The following is a 19,487-nucleotide window of genomic DNA, read 5'->3' on the forward strand; positions in this document are numbered from 1 at the left end:
TCCAGGTCATTGGAATAGAATAGACCTCTTCAATTTTTCTACCTGTATCGTTGGTGCCAATATGTACCATGACTTCTCGCTACTCAGTCTCCCTTTACAGGTTATTGCGAATGCATCCAGGAACATCTCGGTCCCTGGCACCTGGGATCAAACTATCATCTGTGTTTCTTTCTCGTGCACACAGAATCGCCTATCTGTCCCCCTAATTATAGATTCTCCGATTACTACTTCCATCCTCTTCAGTTCCCTAATCTTCTCAGCCGCAGGACCAGACTCAGTGCCAGAGTCACAGCCACTTTTGCTTCCCCCAGATAGGTTGTCCCTTCCAACAGTACTTAAATGGAGTACTTATTGTTGAGGAGGACAGACATGGGAGTGCTCTCCACTACCTGACGCCCTCCCTTCACTCTCCTGGCGATCACCCACTTATCTGTCTCCTGTGGCCTCTAGGTGACTACCTGTCTATCACCTCGTCACTCTCCCTAACAAGCCAAAGGTCATCAAGCTACAGCTCCAGATCCCTAACTCAGACTCTAAGGATCTGCGCTCAATGCACCCGGCACAGATGTGGCCATCAGGGCTGGAAGTCTGATCGTCCCAGTCTCACCGTGTCACCATGTCAAGTACAGTATTCCAGGTACAACTGTACTCCATCTACAGTCTCACCATGTCACCAGGTCGAGTACAGTATTCCAGGTACAACTGTATCCCATCTACAGTCTCACCGTGTCACCATGTCAAGTACAGTATTCCAGGTACAACTGTACTCCATCTACAGTCTCACTGTGTCACCAGGTTGAGTACAGTATCCCATGTACAACAGCACTCCATCTACGATCTCACCAGGTCAAGTACAGTATCACAGGTACAATAGTACTCCATCTACAGTCTCACCATGTCACCAGTTCGAGTACGGTATCCCAGGTACAACAGCATTCCATCAAGTGTCACCAGGTCCAGTACAGTATTCCAGCTACCAGAAATGACCAACATTTGCTGATCATCTATGAAGAGATGGAAAAGCGGTGGTGAGTCCCTTGATCCACCAGTGTCTGTGTGGGGAAGATCCTCCAGTTCTGCTGGAAGGGGGAGCTCCAGGGATTCGAATTTGACACCTTTGAATGGGCTATCCATTTGATGCTAGCAAGCATGACTCTTTTACAGCCCAGGACACTGGATTTCGGAGTTCAATTCTGTCAATGTCTGTACGAAGTTTGCAAATCCTCCCCATGAATGCACGGGTTTTTCTGCGTGCTCTGCTTTCCTCCCTCAGTCCGTGTTAGTCAGTAGTCTTGTAAGTTGTCCTGTTATAGACTAGGTTTAAACAGGTGCGGTGCTAGGCAGTGCTGTAAGGAACAGTATTTGTACCTAGCTCAGAATCATCTTTGTTATGTGGATTTGCAACTTAATTGGAAAACACAGGATGTCCACAAGGTCACAGATTTGTAGCATCATGCACAGCTCTTTTAACCCTATATTCACAATTTTCTTCCATAGTCACCTGGACTGTTAAGCACCATGCCACACTTGTAACCATATCTCACCGTACAACAAAAAACTTACAGCACACACAAAATGCTGGTGGAACACATCAGGCCAGGCAGCATCTACAAGGAGAAGCACTGTCGATGTTTTGGGCCGAGACCCTTCATCAGGACGCAACTTACAGCAGAACAGCTTCATAGGTACAGCCAACACAAAGTAACTGTACACTTTACAGGACAATGAAGAGACAGTAGGTGTGCAAAGTAAGATAATAAGTGTCATCAATGTGTATTAGTACATCCTCAAAGAATTCACTCAAGTTCATAAGGGATGACCTGCCCTTGACAAAGCCATGCTGATGATCCCTAATCAGATTATGTCTCTCCAAATGCTCAAAAATTCTGCCTCTCAGGATTGTCTCCATCAACTTGCCCACCACTGAAGACTCACTGGTCTACAGTCAAAAGATGAGGAGTAGATGTAAAATGTGGGGAATCTGCCCACCTTTTAAATTTACTCTTTTCTTTCTCCAGCCCTACAGAAGGTTCTCTGCCGGAAATATTGTACTTTTGTTCCATAGACGCTGCCCGGCCTGCTGAATTCCTCTAGCATTTTGTGTTTAACGCTCCTCATTCTGATGTGCCGACCTTTTAACCAACCTAACTCTTCCCTTCTATAGCAGCCATTTTGCTTTCATCCACGTCCGTGAGTCGCTTAAATATCCGTTTCCACCACCAACCGAGGCAGTACTAATCTCCGTGTGAAAAAACTGCCTTCCACATCCCCCCTAAACTTTCCTCCCAACATCTAAATGTATTGTAGTGGAATTAAGGGTAAAGTGCAAAGCGTTCCGCAATGACTCCATCGACCGGTAATGAGCGGGTCGTACAGAGTCGAAGGGCCGAACAGCCTGTTCCCGTGACCCTGCCTGAACCCCGGCGTGCGCTTCTTAGCCAATGGGCGGAATTCCGATCCTCACCCTGATTGGCTGCCACGACCACGTGGCTACAGGCACCGTTCTTCCTCCTGATTGGAACAGAGAAGGTGACGTCAAAGAATTAAAGGTGATAATTTGGGCGGGAACTCATCGAAATCCGAAAACAAACCGAAAGAAAGAAAAGGAAACAGAAAGAAAGAAAGACAGAGAAAGAAATAAAGTGAGTGAGTGTATGTGAGTAAATGGCCGGGAGAAGGGAATGAATCGGTACGGTGAAGGAGGAGGGAGAGGTGAGGGGGGGTGGAGGAGGGAGGGGAGGGGACGGAGAGGGAGGGGGAGGTGAAGGGATGGTGAGGGGGGGAGGGAGTGGAGAGAAGTAGAAGGAGGGGTAAGGTGAGGGGCCCGGGGGTGGGTAGGGTTATAGAGGGAGAAGTGTGGGGAGATGGCGAGAGAAGGAAGTTGGTGTGGAAGGGGAGGGGGATTGAGTGAGGTGGGAGAAAGGGGGGGAGGGGACAGAGGGAGGGGGAAGTGGAGGGATGGTGAGAGAGGGGGAGGGAGTGGAGAGAAGTAGGAGGGGTAAGGTGAGGGGCACGGGGGTGGGGAGGGTTATAGAGGGAGAAGTGTGGGGAGATGGCGAGAGAAGGAAGTTGGTGTGGAAGGGGAGGGGGATTGAGTGAGGTGGGAGAAAGGGGGGGAGGGGACAGAGGGAGGGGGAAGTGGAGGGATGGTGAGAGAGGGGGAGGGAGTGGAGAGAAGTAGGAGGGGTAAGGTGAGGGGCACGGGGGTGGGGAGGGTTATAGAGGGAGAAGTGTGGGGAGATGGCGAGAGAAGGAAGTTGGTGTGGAAGGGGAGGGGGATTGAGTGAGGTGGGAGAAAGGGGGGGAGGGGACAGAGGGAGGGGAAGTGGAGGGATGGTGAGAGAGGGGGAGGGAGTGGAGAGAAGTAGGAGGGGTAAGGTGAGGGGCACGGGGGTGGGGAGGGTTATAGAGGGAGAAGTGTGGGGAGATGGCGAGAGAAGGAAGTGTGGAAGGGGAGGGGGATTGAGTGAGGTGGGAGAAAGGGAGGGAGGGGGAGATGGTGAGGGAATGGACGGAGAGGTTGAGAGTGAGATGATGGGGTAGGGGTGAAGATGGGGATGGAAGGAGGGGTGAGGTGGGCAGAGACTGTGGGGATCCCAAAGGGTGAGGTGGTTTGGAACCAAGACTGGCTGTTTAGAGGAGGGTGGGGTTCTACCAGTGAAGGCACTAGTGTTTCTGCACTGGATGCACGTTTTAAACCCCCCCCCCCCCCACCAAACCCTGGTCCTTCCCTTTAATTTCAGGTGTTGTAAGGATGGGGCAGTTCAGGCTAGTTGTGTGTGTGGGGAGCTTGGGGTTTACTGCTGGTGACCCTGCCTTTGGTTTGCCCCTGCAGCTGTCTCTGTCCTGTTCCATGATGAACTTCACCTCCGAAGAGGCCAGAATTCTACTGCGTAATAAGTTTGTGGTGGTTCTGGGAGACTCCAGTAAGTTTGCTTTGTTGAGTTTGTGTTGGAGCATTGGATGTTTCCTACAGCGGGTGAGTCAAAGGAGAGCTTCAGAAGAGAGCGACATCTATTTGGAACTGAGATGAGGAGGAATTTCTTTAGTGGTGAATCTGTGAAACTCATTGCTACAGACAGCTGTGGAGGCCAAGTGATTGGGTATATTTAAAGTGGAGGTTGGTTCGTTCTTGAATTGTCAGGGTGTCAAAGATTAGAGGGCTAAGGCAGCAGAATGGGGTTGAGGGATCATAAATTAGTCACGGTGGAAAGATGGAGCAGGCATGAAGGGCTGAACAGCCTAATTCTGCTCAATGTTTTCTGGTTTTGTGGGCATGTGGGGCACAGCAGTGACTCGGGGATTTCTGGAACTGCTTGCCTCGCCCCAGTAAGTATGCTGGCTGTTGTGGCCTCTGAATGATGGCAGGTATTCCTGCTGGGGTGAAGGGAAGGCTGGCCTACGCAAGACATAGCGATTGTGGTCAGGAAGAGTAGGGAGACAAGTGTCAGGGTCTGTGCAGATGAAGCACAGGAGAGAAATTGACAGTCCAGAGGTGGTGTAGGATGAGTTTGGCAGCTTACGGAAAATTTCAGGAGATTCTACACGTATATTATGGGAGAGAAGGGTGTTCCTGTAAATGTCAGAATGGTAAATGAAATGAAATTGGTTTATTATTGTCACATGTTCTAGGGCACAGTGAAAATCATATAGTTGTTTCAATCCATCAGTGTATTAGATCATAAGACACAGGAGCAGAATTAGGCCATTCAGCCCATCGAGTCTGCTCCACCATTCCATCATGGCTGATCCCGGATCCCACTCAACTCCATACACCTGCCTTCTCCCCATATCCTTTGATGCCCTGACCAATCAGGAAACTTATCAACTTCCGCCTTAAATATGCCCATGGACTTGGCCTCCACCCCAGTTTGTAGCAGAGCATTCTGTAGATTTACTACTCTCTGGCTAAAAAATCCTTCTTACCTCTGTTCTAAAGAGTCACCCCTCAATTTTGAGGCTGTGCCCTCTAGTTCGAGATACCCCACCATAGGGAACATCCTTTCCACATCCACTCTATCCACTTCTTTTAACTTTTGGTATGTTTCAATGAGATCCTTCTTCCACCCCCACCCCCCCGGCATTCTTCTAAATTCCAGTGAGTACAGGCCTAAAGCTGATAAACACTCCGTGTTAACCCCTTCATTCCTGGCATTGTCCTCATGAACCTTCTCTGGACTCTGCCCAATGACAACACATTCTTTTTGAGATATTGGGCCCAAAACTGTTGACAACACTCACTTTTGTTACCTTATATGCCCTTTTCGTGGCTTTTATGCGGAGCTTCCCTTGAAAGCCATGGTTGCCTACCTCCGCCATTTGAGAGCTATTTCTTCTTTGGGACGATATTGAGGTAGCATAAGGGAACACAATAGCAGAATATAGAATGAAGTGTACCAGCTACAGAAAAATTGCTTGCCTGCTCTACGGTGCAAGATTTAAACAAGTTAGCTTGTGAAGACAGGAGTCCATCTCTTGTACTAGGAGACCATTCAGTGGATAGAAGCTGTCCTTGAACCTGCTGGTACGTCCTTTCAGGATTTTTATCTTGTGCCTGATGGGATTAGACGATAAGACCAAAAGACATAGCAGAATTAGGCCATTTGGCCCATTGAGTTTGCACTGCCATTCAGTCGTGGCTGATCATCCTCAAGCCCAGTTCCTGGCCTTCTCCCCATAACCTTTGATGCCGCGTCCAACGAAGAACCTATCAAACTCTTAAATACAGTCAGTGGTCAGTGACCTGTCTTTCATAGCTGCCTGTGGAAATAGATTCCACAAATTTGTCACCCTCTGGTTAAAGAGATTTCTTTGCATCTGTTTTAAATGGATACTCCTCTATCCTAAGGCTGTGCCCTCTTGTCCTAGACTCTCCTACCATGGGAAACATCCTTTCCATGTCTACTCTGTCTAGGCCTTTCAACATTCTAAAGGTTTCAATGAGATCCCTCCCTCATCCTTCTGAATTCCAGTGAGTACAGATCCAGAGTTATCAAACGTTCCTCGTATGATCCCTTTCATTCCTGGAATCATCCTTGTGGACCTCTTCTGCACCCTCTCCAATGTCAGCACACCTTTTCTTCGATGAGAAGCCCAAAACTGTTCAAAGTTCTCAAGGTGAGGCCTCACCAGTGCCTTATAAAGCTTCAGGATCACATCCGTGCTCTTGTATTTAAGACCTCATGCGATGAATGCTAACATTGCATTTGCCTTCCTCAACCTGCAAGTTAACCTTCAGGATGTTCTGCACAAGGACTCCCAAGTCCCTTTGCATCTCAGAGTTTTGGGTTTTTTCCCTGTTTAGAAAATAGTCTGCACATTTATTTCTACTACCAAAGTGCATGACCATGCATTTTCCAGCATTGCATTTTATTTGCCACTTTCTTGCAACCAAAAAAGGATCCTTTTATTCCCACTCACTGCCTCCTACCAATCGGCCAATGCTCAAAACATGCCAGTAACTTTCCTGTAATACCAAGGGCTCTTAACTTAGTAAGCAGCCTCATATGTGGCACCTTGGCAAAGGCCTTCTGAAAGTTCAAATATACAACATCCACTGCATCCCCCTTATCTATCCTACTTGTAATCTCCTCAAAGAATTCCAACAGGTTTGTCAGGCAGGATTTTCCCCGGAGGAAACCATGCTGACTTTGTTCTATCTTGTCATGTGTCACCAAGTACTCAATCATGTCATCATTAGCAATTGACTCCAACATCTTCCCAACCACTGTGGTCAGGCTAACTGGTCTATAATTTCCTTTCTGCTGCCTTTCCCCTTTCTTAAAGAATGGAGTGACATTTGCAATTTTCCAGTCCTCTGGCACCATTCCAGATTCCAGGAATTTTTGAAAGATCATTGCTAATGCTTTCACAATCTCTACCACTACCTCTTTCAGAACCCTATGGTGCAGCTCATCTGGTCTGGGTGACTTTTATACCTTTAGGTCTTCCAGCTTTTTGAGCAGCTTCTCCCTTGTAATAGTAACTACACTCACTTCTCTTCCCTCGCACTGTTCAACATCTGGCACACTGCTAGTGTCTTCCACAGTGAAGACTGATGCAAAATACTCGTTTAGTTCATCTGCCATCTCCTTATTCCTCTTATTATTTCTCTAGCCTCAAGGTCCTATATCTACTCTCATCTCTCTTATTTTTGACATACTTGAAAAAGCTTTTACTATCTATTATGTTTGCTAGCTTGTTTTCATATTTCATCTTTTCCCTTCTAATGATTATTTTAGTTGCTCTCTGTAGTTATTTTAAAAGCTTCCAAATCCTCTACCTGCTAATTTTTGCTTTGTTGTATTCCTTCGCTCTTTAAACATAGAAACATAGAAAACCTACAGCACAATACAGGCCCTTCGGCCACAAAGTTCAATTATTTTTCAATCTTTTTATTGATTTACCAGTAAAGAATATACAAATCAAAGGAGAAGTTTAGCAAACAGATAATACAAAAGACATATAAACAGCAGTAAAATAAAAGTATATATTGTCAAAATCAGATAGGTAAAATGTTACGCTGTTATATAAACAATATAATCAAAAAAACCACAACTCCTCTTAACAATCATAAAAAAAAGATTGGAAACCCACTAACTAAACTGAAACAAAAAAGAAAAGAAAGATTGGGCAGTCCATTTGAGGATAAAATTAGAAGAAAGAGAAAAAAAACATCCTTCCAGTCATCTCCGAACCTTCTCGGATAAGGATTTTCCCTAAAGAGAATAAAGAATAATAAATAAATAAATAAAAATTAAATCATGTGAAAATATTGAATAAAGGGTCACCAGACTTTTTCAAAATTAAAAGATGTATCAAATGTCCTGTTTCTAATTTTCTCCAAACTTAGACATGACATAATGGAGGAGAGCCAATAAAAGACAGTAGGCGGATTAGAATCTTTCCAGTATAACAAGATAGCTCTCCTAGCCAGTAAAGTTGAAAAGGCTATTACATGTTGGGCGGAAGCAGACAGTTTGCTTGCTTCCTCTGGAATGATCCCAAAAATTGCTGTAAGTGAATTGGGTTGAACATCCACATCTATAACTTTAGATAATATTCCAAACACATCCCTCCAAAGTTATTTAAGCTTACACATGACCAAAACATATGAGTTAGAGTAACCACTTCTGCATTACATCATCACAAATAGGGCTTATATTAGGAAAAATATGCGCCAATTTATATCTTTGGGCGCTGTGTATTATCTTAAACTGAATTAAGGTATGGCGTGCACAGATAGATGAATTATTGACTAGATAATAAATTTTAGTCTATTGATTATCTGAAAGTGAATGTTGAAGTTCTATTTCCCAAGTGCGTTGAACCCTATCATTAGGCGACGTGCGAGCATTCATTAACTGTTTATAAATGATAGCTATTGATCATTTTTGAAATGGTTTAAGCTGAAAAATAGCATAAGCTAAATTTAAAGAGTAGGCCAAGGGGTAATTCGGTTTAAAAAAAAATCACGTAAAAAATTCCTAACATGTAAGTATCTTAAAAAAAAGTGTATTAGAGATGTCATATTTATCCATTAACTGCGAAAAGGACATTAAACAATCCTGTAAGAAGAAATCTAAAAAAAGTTTTTATTCCCTTAGTTTTCCATGTTAAAAAAGCCTTATCCAAAGTTGATGGTTTAAAAATATTAGAATAAATATTACTAGAAAGTAGAAAATCATTTAATTCAAAAAGTCTACGAAACTGAAACCAGATTTTTAAGATATGTTTAACAACAGGGTTGAGAGCTTGTCTACCTATTCTGGAGAGTGAAAACGGAAGAGGAGCTCCTAATAAAGAAGCTAACGAAAACCCCGTTACTGAATTTTCCTCCAAATGTAACCATGAAGGGCGATCTTGGTCGTCTATATCATAAATCCAAAAAATAATTTAACGAATATTAATTGCCCAATAATAAAATCTGAAGTTTGGTAGGACCAGTCCTCCATTTTTTTTTTGGTTTTTGCAATAAAAGTTTATTCACTCTAGAGCTTTTATTATTCCAAATGCAAGACAAAATCATAGAATCTATTTTATCAAAAAATGTTTTTGGAACAAAAGAGGGAACTGCTTGAAATATATATAAAAATTTCAGTAAAATAACCATTTTTATAGCATTTATTCAACCTATCAATGACATCGACATAGGCGACCATTTAGAAAGTGCTTGTTGAGTATATTCAATTAAAGGGGAGAAATTATACTTATATAGGTCTTTAAAATCTTTAGTAATTTTGATACCAAGGTAAGTGAAATGATTTTTAGCAATATTAAAAGGTATTTGATCATAATCAGAATAATAGGAAATAATTCACTTTTATGTAAATTAAGTTTATATCCAGAGAAAATACCAAATTCCATAAATATAGATAACATAAAAGGAATAGATTTCCTAGGATTTGAAATGTAAACTAATAAATCATCTGCATATAATGAAACCTTATGTAATTCATCCCCTCTCTTAATACCCTGCACAGAATTAGAATCCCTAAGAGCAATAGCAAGTGGTTCTAAAGCCAAATTAAATAATAAGGGACTAAGGGGACAACCCTGACGGGTACCTCTATATAATCTAAAATAGTTATAACCGTAGCTACCGGGGCCTGATAAATCAATTTAATCCAGGAGATAAATCCTGGGCCAAAATTAAACCTCTCCAAGACCTGATATAGATAAGGCCACTCCACCCTGTCAAAAGCTTTCTCTGCATCCAAAGATACAATACATTCAAATTCTTTGACTGAGGGGGAATAAATGATATTTAACAGTCTTTGAATATTAAAATGTGAGTATCTATTTTTGATAAATCCTGTTTGATCATTTGAGATAACATTAGGCAAGATATTCTCAAGTCTATTTGTTAGAATCTTAGAGAGAATTTTAAAATCTACATTCAGTAAAGAAATAGGTCTATAGGATACACATTCCAGTGGGTCTTTTCCTTTTTTAGGAATCAATGAAATTAATGCCTCATAAAAAGTTTTAGGAAGGTTCCCAGAGGATGTAGAATTGGTAAATGTTTGATGAAATGGTTAAGCATTTCATGAAAAGTCTTGCAAAATTCTATTGTATAACCATCAGGTCCTGGAGCTTTACCTAATTGCATAGAGGATATGGCCTTGGCTATCTCCTCTTATTTAATAGGTGCATCTAACATATCAACATCTTGAATTGAAATTTGAGGTATGTTTAATCTTTGTAAAAATCTATTCATAATAATAGTGTTATCAGAGAATTGAGATTTATAAAGATTAGAATAGAATAGAAATCCATAAATATCTTATTAATTTCATAAGGATCTAAAGTTTCTGTTCTATCTGGTCTACGAATTTTTAAAATCTGTCTTCTGACCATCCCAGCCTTTAACTGACTCGCCAAAAGCTTAGCAGATTTTTCCCTATGTATATAAAATAAACTTTTAGATTTAAAAATTTGCTGTTCAATGGGAAAGGTCAGAAGCAAATCATACTGTGATTGAAGTTCGACCCTTTATTTAGGTCTTCAGTAGGTTTAACTGAATACGCTTTATCTATTAAGCATTAAGAAGAGGGACGCCTCACGTCTTAATAAGCTGGTAAGGAAGGCGGGCTCTGTCGTGGGCAAAGTACTGGAGAGTTTAACATCGGTAGCTGAGCGAAGGGCGCTGAGTAGGCTACGGTCAATTATGGATAACTCTGAACATCCTCTAATAGCACCATCCAGAGATAGAGAAGCAGTTTCAGTGACAGGTTACTATCGATGCAATGCTCCTCAGACAGGATGAAGAGGTCAATACTCCCCAATGCCATTAGGCTGTACAATTCTACCGCCAGGACTTAAGAACTTTTTAAAAGCTATTATTAATGCTTTTTGAGACGGTGATTTAGATGCATATCATATTTTTTTTTACTGAGTTAAGTATTGTATGTAATTAGTTTTGCTACAACAAGTGTATGGGACATTGGAAAAAAAAGTTGAATTTCCCCATGGGGATGAATAAAGTATCTATCTATCTATCTATCTGTCTGTTTAATTTTATTAATAAGCACCGACAATTACGCTTGTTGTTGAACGTCAACCTATCTTAGAAATTACTAGGCTTACCTATAGCCCTCTATTTTTCTAAGCTCCATGTACCTATCCAAAAGTCTCTTAAATTTTTTACTAGCTTTGACTTCCCTCGCCAGCCACTGTTGTACTATTTTGCCATTTGAATATTTCTTTGTTTTTAGAATACATCTGTCCTGCACCTTCCTCACTTTTCCTAGAGATTCACGCCATTGCTGCTCTGCTGACATCCAGCTCCTCTCTCATACCACTGTAATTTCCCTTACTCCACAGAAATTCTGCTATATCAGACTTTACTTTCTCCCTATCAAATTTCAAGTTGAACTCAATCATAATGTGATCACTGGTTCCTAAGGGTCCTTTTATCTGAAGCTCCCTAATTGAGTCTGGTTCATTACATAACGCCCAATCCAGTATAGCTGATCCCCTCGTAGGCTCAGTGACAAACTGCTCTAAAAAGCCATCTCGTAGACATTCAACAAACTCACTCGCTTGAAATCCATTACCAACTTGATTTTCCCAATTTAACTGCATGTTGAAATCTCCCATGACTTTCATTCGGGAGACAAGAGTATATCCGGAGGGAGGGAATGTTGGTATTCAATTATGTTGGCTGCTTCACTAAGGCAGTGAGATATGTAGAAATTCTGTACCAAGCTGTGTTGCAGCCACGTAGGATCAGACGCTTTCTATGGTCCATTGATAAAACTTAGTGAGACTCACTGGGGAATGCCAAATTTCTTTAGCTTCCTGAGAAAGTAGATGTATTGTTGAGCTTAAACAAGAGAAAATCTGTGGATTCTGGAAATCTGAGCAACACACACAAAATGCTGGAGGAACTCAGCAGGCCAGGCAGCATCCATGGAAAAAAGCACGGTCAACTTTTTGGGCTGAAGCCCTTCGGCAGGACTGCACAACTGCTTCCAAGGTCAGTACAGTCAACAAAGATGTCTTAATGCATCTAAACAAACTATCACTGCTTAAAACGGACGGAAACAATGTCAATTGCGGACGGATTCCATGCAGGAAACGTGGCTGCAAGTCAGGGATACAAGTGCGTTTAAGGAAATGGGGTTTTAAACTCCCAATACCGACTATCTTGCTCGAAACCGTGCAGTCTCTGGTGAATAAAATCGATTATCTCAAAGCTAGGGTGCTGAGCCAGAGGGACATTAGGACCGCGTGTGTCCTTTGTTTCACGGAATCCTGGTCAACCCCTTCCACACTGGATCCAACGATTCAGATCGGCGGGTTTACTGTACACAGTCAGGATAGATCTATAGAGTCCCTCAGAAGCAGAGGTGGAGGAGTATGCCTCATGGTCAATTCTTCTTGGTGCACAAATATATCGGTGTGTCCCAATTCTGCTCACCTGGAATATCCAGCAGTTAACTGCTGTCCATTTCACCTACTACGGGGGATTTCTGGAATCATTTTGGTAGCGGTATACATTCCACCTTGGGCCAATGTCAGTCAGGTGATCTGAGCAATGGTATCAACATGCATGAAACAGCGCACCCTAACGCCTTCACCATTGTTTTGGGGGATTTTAACCAGGCCAGTCTGAAAAAAATCACTGAACATTTACCATCAACAGATCACTTGCAATGCCAGAGGAAACAACACGCTGGACCATTGTTACGCCACCATCAAGAATGCCTACTGTGCTATTCCACACCCTCACTTCAGGAAGTCTGATCACCTGGCTGTACTTCTACTCCCTGAGTATAGACAGAGACTGAAGACTGCAGCACCAGTAGTGAGCACCAAGAAGGTATGGACAAGGGAAACACAGGAGTGTCTACAGGACTGCTTTGAATCGGTGGAATGGACTGTGTTCAGGGATTCATCTTTGAACCTGGATGAGTATGCTGCAGTTGTTACTGACTTCATTAAAACTTGTATGGATGAGTGTCTGCCTACAAAGACTTACTGTACATTCCCAAACCAAAAGCCATGAATGAACCAGGAGGCACATCATCTGCTGAAGGCTAGATCTGTGGCATTCAAGTCTGATGACCCGGCCTGTACCAGAAAACCAGGTATGATTTGCAGAGGGATATTTCAAGGGCGAAGGGACAAGTTCGAACGAGGTTGGAGGTGACATTGGATGTACGACAACTCTGGCAGGGTTTGCAAGATATTACCTCCTACAAAGCAAAACCCAATAGCATGAATGGCAGTGATGCTTCACTACCAGATGAACTCAATGCCTTCTTTGCACGCTTTGAAAGGGAGAATATAACTACAGCTGTGAAGATCCCTGCTGCACCTGATGACCCTGTGATCTCTGTCTCAGAGGCCGATGTCTACGTCAAGTCACTTTTTATTATCATTTCGACCATAACTGCTGGTACAGTCCACAGTAAAAACAAGACAACGTTTTTCAGGACCATGGTGCTACATGAAACAGTACAGAAACTACACTGGACTACGTAAAAACAACACAGAAAAAAAAACTACACTAGACTACAGACCTACCCAGGACTGCATAAAGTGCACAAAACAGTGCAGGCATTACAATAAATAATAAACAAGACAATAGGCACAGTAGAGGGCAGTAAGTTGATGTCAGTCCAGTTTCTGGGTATTGAGGAGTCTGATGGCTTGGGGGAAGAAACTGTTACATAGTCTGGTCGTAAGAGCCCGAATGCTTCAGTGCCTTTTCCCAGATGGCAGGAGGGAGAAGAGTTTGTATGAGGGGTGCGTGGAGTCCTTCATAAAGCTGCTTGCTTTGTGGATGCAGTGTGTAGTGTAAGTATCTGTAATGGCGGGATGAGAGACCCCGATGATCTTCTCAGCTGACCTCACTATCCGCTGCAGGGTCTTGCGATCCGAGATGGTGCAATTTCCAAACCAGGCAGTGATGCAGCTGCTCAGGATGCTCACAATACAATCTTTGTAAAATGTGACGAGGATGGGTGGGGGTCGGAGATGGACTTTCCTCAGCCTTTGCAGAAAGTAGAGACGCTGCTGGGCTTTCTTTGCTATGGAGCTGGTGTTGAGGGACCAGGTGAGATTCTCCGCCAGGTGAACACCAAGAAATTTGGTGCTCTTATGACCTCTACCGAGGAGCCGTCGATGTTCAGCGGAGAGTGGTCACTCCGTGCCCTCCCAAGGTCAACAACCCCCTCTATTTTGGTTACATTCAGAGACAGGTTGTTGGCTCTGCACCAGTCTGTTAGCTGCTGCACCTCCTCTCTGTAAGCTAACAGTATGTTAGACTGTCTTTAAAGATGGAAGATCCTGATGAAGTACCTGGTAAGGCTCTGAAAACCTGTGTCAGCTAACTAGCAGGAGTATTCAAGGAGATTTTCAACCTCTCACTGCTACGGGTGGAAGCTCCCACTTGCTTCAAAAAGGCAACAATTATACCAGTGCCTAAAAAGAATAACGTGAGCTGCCTTGATGACTATTGCCCGGTAGCATTCATATCTACAGTGATGAAATGTTTTGAGAGGTTGGTCATGACTAGACTGAACTCCTGCCTCAGCAAGGACCTGGATCCATTGCAATTTGCCTATCGCCACAATAGGTCAACGGCAGACGCAATCTCACTGTCTCTTCACGTGGCCTTAGACCACCTGACAACCTATGTCAGGATGCTGTTTAGCAACTGTAGCTCAGCATTAAGTACCATCATTCCCATAATCCTGACTGAAAAGTTACAGAACCTGGGCCTCTGTACCTCCTTCTGTAATTGGTTCCTCGACTTCTTAACCGGAAGACCACAATCTGTGTGGATTGGTGATAATATCTCCTCCTCGCTGATGATCACCTCGGGCACTGCTTAGCCCACTGCTCTACTCTCTCTATACCCATGACTGTGTGGCTAGGCATAGCTCAAATACCATCTATAAATTTGCTGATGATACAACCATTGTTGGTAGAATCTCAGATGGTAATGAGAGGCGTACAGGAGTGAGATATGCCAACTAGTGGAATGGTGCTGCAGCAACAACCTGGCACTCAACGTTAGTAAGACGAAAGAGCTGATTGTGGACTTCAGGAAGGGTAAGACGAAGGAACACATCCCAATCCTCATAAAGGGATCAGAAGTGAGAGAGTGAGCAGCTTCAAGTTCCTGGGTGTCAAGATCTCTGAGGATCTATCCTGGCCCCAACATAGCAATGTAGTTATAAAGAAAGCAAGACAGCAGCTACTTCATTAGGAGTTTGAAGAGATTTGGTATGCCAACAAATACACTCAAAAACTTCTGTAGCTGTGCTGGGGAGAGCATCCTGACAGGCTGCATCACTGTCTGGTGTGGTGGGGTGGGACTACTACACAGGATCAGAAGAAGCTGCAGAGGATTGTAAATTTAGTCAGCTCCATTTTGGGTAGTAGCCTACCTACAAAGTACCCAGGACATCTTCAGGGAGCAGTGTCTCCGAAAGGCAGTGTCCATTATTAAGGGCCCTCAGCACCCAGGGCATGCCCTTTTCTCACCGTTACCATCAGGTAGAGGTAAAGAAGCCTAAAGGCACACACTCAAGCGATTCAGCAACAGCTTCTTCCCCTCTGCCATTCATTTCCTAAATGGACGTTGAGCCCGTTAACACTACCTTGTTTCTAAAAATTTATATTATTTTTGGTTTTTTTTGCATGATTTTTAATCTATACGTATACTGTTATTTATTTTTCCTCTTCTGTATTATGTATTGCATTGAACTGCTGCTGCTAAGTTAACAAATTTCACAACACACTGGTGAAAAAAACTTGATTCTGAGGATAAGAAAGCTAAAGAGTAGATTTGAATGGTGGGGGGAGGTTATTGAGCTTTCTTGGCCAGGGGATCATTGTGGGTACACCAGGACAAGCCAGTGGTGATGTTCACTCCTAGGAACTTGAAACTCAACACATTGAAATATGCGGGAGTGTGTGCACCGCTAAGCCCCCCATTTATGAAGTCAATTCCCAGCTCTTTTGTTTAGCTGACATTGAGATTAAGGTTGTTATAGCACCTTGTCACTACTCCAACTCGCGGTTGAGATCCTGACCGTTAAAGTGGTATCATCTGCAAACTTATGGAGCATAAATCTGGCCTCGCAATTATGAGTGTGCAGGGAGAGAGGGGGGGCTGCAGATACAGCCTTGTGGAGGACCAGTGTTGAGGATAACTGTGGGAGAGGCTTTGCTCCTATCCTTGGTGATGTTGGTCTGTTGACCTAACCATCTACACTTTGTACTACCACAGATTAGGAGAATGGGTAAGAAATGGGGAAGTGATTGGAGGTTATTTTAAGTGATGAGATATATGTAGAATTGGATAGACATGGACTGATTAAGGATAGTCAGCATGGCTTTGTGCATGGTATGTCATGTCTATCAATCTTAGTGTTTTTGAGGAAATTACTGGAAAAACTGGATGAAGGCAAGTCTACATGGACTTTAGGAAGGTATTTGACAAGGTCTCAGATGGGATGTTAATCAGGAAGGTTCACTCACTCAGCATTCAAGATGAGGTAGTAAATTGGATTAGAAATTGGCTTTGTGGTAGTAGATGGTTGACTCTTTGACTGGAAGCCTGTGATGAGTGGTGTGCCGCAAGGGATTGGTGTTGGGTGCCTTGTTGTTTGTCATCTATATCAATGATCTGGATGATAATGTGGTTAACTGGATCAGCAAAGTTGTGGATGACACCAAGATTGGGAGTGTAATGGAAGATTATCATAGCTTGCAAGGGATCTGCATCTTCTGGAAAGATGGGCTGAAAAATGGCAGGTGGAGTGCAGACAAATACTTCGGTAGGACCTACCAGGTTAGGTCTTACACAGGGAATGAATGGTATGGCACAAGGAGTGTGGTAGAACAAAGGGAGCTGGGAATACAGGTCCATAATTCATTGAAAGTGGTGTCACAGATAGGATCCTGAAGAAAGCTTTTGGCACATTGACTTTCATAAATCAACCTGAATTTTATAGAAAAATTGAGTAGGTTAGGAATTTATTTCTTGCAATGTAGAAGATTGAGAGGAGAGTTGATAGAGGTATGCAGAATTATGAGGGGTATAGTTAGAATGAATGCAAGAAGGCTTTTTCCACTGAGGTTGGGTGGTACTGCAACCAGAGATCATGCGTTAAGGGTGCCAGGTGAAAAGTTTAAGGGGAATGTGAGGGGAAATTTCTTCACTGAGGGCCGTAAGAGGGACGAGCTAGTAGCACAAGCTTGTTTTAATGTTTAAGAGAAGTTTGGATAGATACACTAATAGTAGGGCTATATAGGGCTCTGGTCCCAGTGACAGTTTAAATGGCTCGGCATGGACAAGGTGAGCAGAAGTGCCTGTTTCTGTTCTCTACTTTCCCATGACCACAGCCTGCACAGACGCACAGCCATGGCCGGTCACAGTCTGCGCATTGAGATACACTTGGGAAAGCCATACCTGAATGAAGAGTACAGGGTTAATGGCAGGATTCTTGGCAGTACGAAGGAATAGAGGGCCCTTGGTATCCAAGTCCATACATCCCTCAAAGTTGCCGTGCAAGTTGATATGGTTGTCAAGAAGGCATATGGTGTGTTGGCCTTCATTGGTTGGATGTCAAGAGCCGTGAGTTAATACTGCAGATATATAAAAGCAGGGTTAGACCACACTCAGAAACTCTCTTCAGTTTTGGTTACCTCATTGGGGGATGTGGAGTATTTGGAGGGGGTGCAGAGGAGAGTTACCAGGATGCTGCCTGGATTAGAGAGCATGTCTGATGTGGACAGGTTGTGTGAGCTTAAGCTTTTCTTGGGGTAAAGGAGGATGAGAGATGACTTGGTTGAGGTGTACAAGATGACAAGAGGTATGGATCGAATGGACATCCAAAGTCATTTTCCAAGGGTAGAAATGGCCATGTGGAAGGGAAGGGTTTAATTGATCTCAGAGTAGGTTAAAGGGTTTCCACAACGTTGAGCTCTGAAGGGCCTGTACTGTGCTGTAATGTTCTGTAATCGACTTTGAGCAGAAGACCAGGTCTTTCCACTTCCTTGCGAGATCAAAATTATGATGGTAGACCAAAGGAAATGCTTCTTCATGGCTAAAACTAGAGGGTACAAGCTTAAAGTAAGAAGAAATGTAGAAGGAGTCTGAGGAACAACATGCCATCCAGAGGGGAGGGTGTTGCAAACCCACTCTCCATCTCCTTTCTCTGGTGGGAGCATTTTATAAGCAGTTAGGAGGCTCCCTGTTGTCTGGTGTGTGAATTCTGAGAGCAAGTATAGTTTAACGCCCTTTTTCTCCCCCCGCCCCACACCTCTGCAGTCCAGCGGACCGTCTATAAGGACCTAGTTCTGTTCCTACAGAAGTCAAACCACCTGACTGATGAACAGCTGCGTACTAAGGTACGGGGAGGATTGGGATGTGGGAAGGTGAGGGGAGGGGATTGCGGAGTGGTAGGTGAGGGGAGGGGATTGTGGAGTGGTGGGTGAGGGGGTGGTTATTGATATTGCTGCAACACACACAAAATGCTGGTGGAACCCAGCAGGCCAGGCAGCATCTATAGTAGTGGTCGCCAACTCGTCAATCGCGATTGACTGGTCGATCTTTGAGACTTTCCCAGTAGATCCCGGGGGGAAAAAAAGAAAATAAATACACAAATACTGTTGAGAGATTGTTTCCAGTTTGCGGGGTTTTAGTTCCGTTCTTTCTGCCCAGTGCGCATGCGTGTAGCTCCCCCGCACTACACAGTGTACTTCAGTGGTCCCCAACCTCTGAGCTGGGAGGAAACGTTATGAGTCAGCTGCACTTTTCGTCATTCCCTGTCACGCCCACTGTTGAACACATGCGAGGTCATCAATCGCCTAAACGCAGTGATACCCTTGTGCTAGGGATCACTGGCAGCCTTGTGCGGCCGGTGGGAAGTGCTATTGCTACCGACCTGTAGCGCAGACCGATGGGTGCTGTCTCTAAACCTGTTTAGCACACCGAATGTTCGTGGGGAACCCGGTGATAAAATATTCGCAGACGACATAATCCAGGCTCAGGGTTTGCTAAGTAACAGAGCAGCTACCTCGCAATCTCGGCCGCCCCAGCAACCCAGGGCATCTTCAAAACCCGGACTCCAGCACCATCAACGCGGGTTCCAACGACCATGGACAGCTTCAGAGTGATTGCGCAGCCTCGAACTGCAACTCCAGCCTTGAACTCCAGGCCGAGTCTTCACGTGCTGCGATTGTGACTCCCGTCTCCCCTTCCCCCACCACCACTCTGCAATCCCCTCTCCCTCAGATCCCATCGTCAGCTCCTGGGCCCTCAGAGGCTCCATCTTCCTCTCACCCCAACCCTCCCCTCTCCACTGACACCACCAGCCATCCTCCGCCCTCTGATCCCAGCTCTCATCCGTGCCGGGTCTTTACCGTCCCCTCCGACCGTCAACTCTCTGAGGCAGTGCGCTCTGTCCTCAGTAAAAGCTTCACCTTTGTCCCCCTTCGCCCACACCTCAGCAAGTTCCGCC

At 44.1% G+C, this 19,487-nt stretch overlaps 1 protein-coding gene across 3 annotated transcripts in view; it reads left to right on the forward strand.

Moving 5' to 3' along the window:
• Positions 1-2,528: 2,528 nt before the first annotated feature.
• Positions 2,529-19,487, forward strand: part of fam113 (family with sequence similarity 113) — a 78,765-nt gene continuing 61,806 nt past the window's right edge. For 2 of the 3 annotated variants that reach the window (XM_073041971.1, XM_073041972.1), the window contains exons 1-3: positions 2,529-2,642; positions 3,836-3,926; positions 18,296-18,375. In XM_073041971.1, coding sequence (XP_072898072.1) covers positions 3,854-3,926; positions 18,296-18,375 — 153 coding nt within the window. In that variant the 5' untranslated portion in view covers positions 2,529-2,642; positions 3,836-3,853. Of the gene's footprint in view, positions 2,643-3,835; positions 3,927-18,295; positions 18,376-19,487 lie in introns of those variants that run through there. The other variant, XM_073041973.1, reaches the window with a different exon arrangement.

This window comes from Hemitrygon akajei, chromosome 4 (assembly GCF_048418815.1).
Source record: "Hemitrygon akajei chromosome 4, sHemAka1.3, whole genome shotgun sequence".
Lineage (NCBI taxonomy): Eukaryota > Metazoa > Chordata > Chondrichthyes > Myliobatiformes > Dasyatidae > Hemitrygon > Hemitrygon akajei.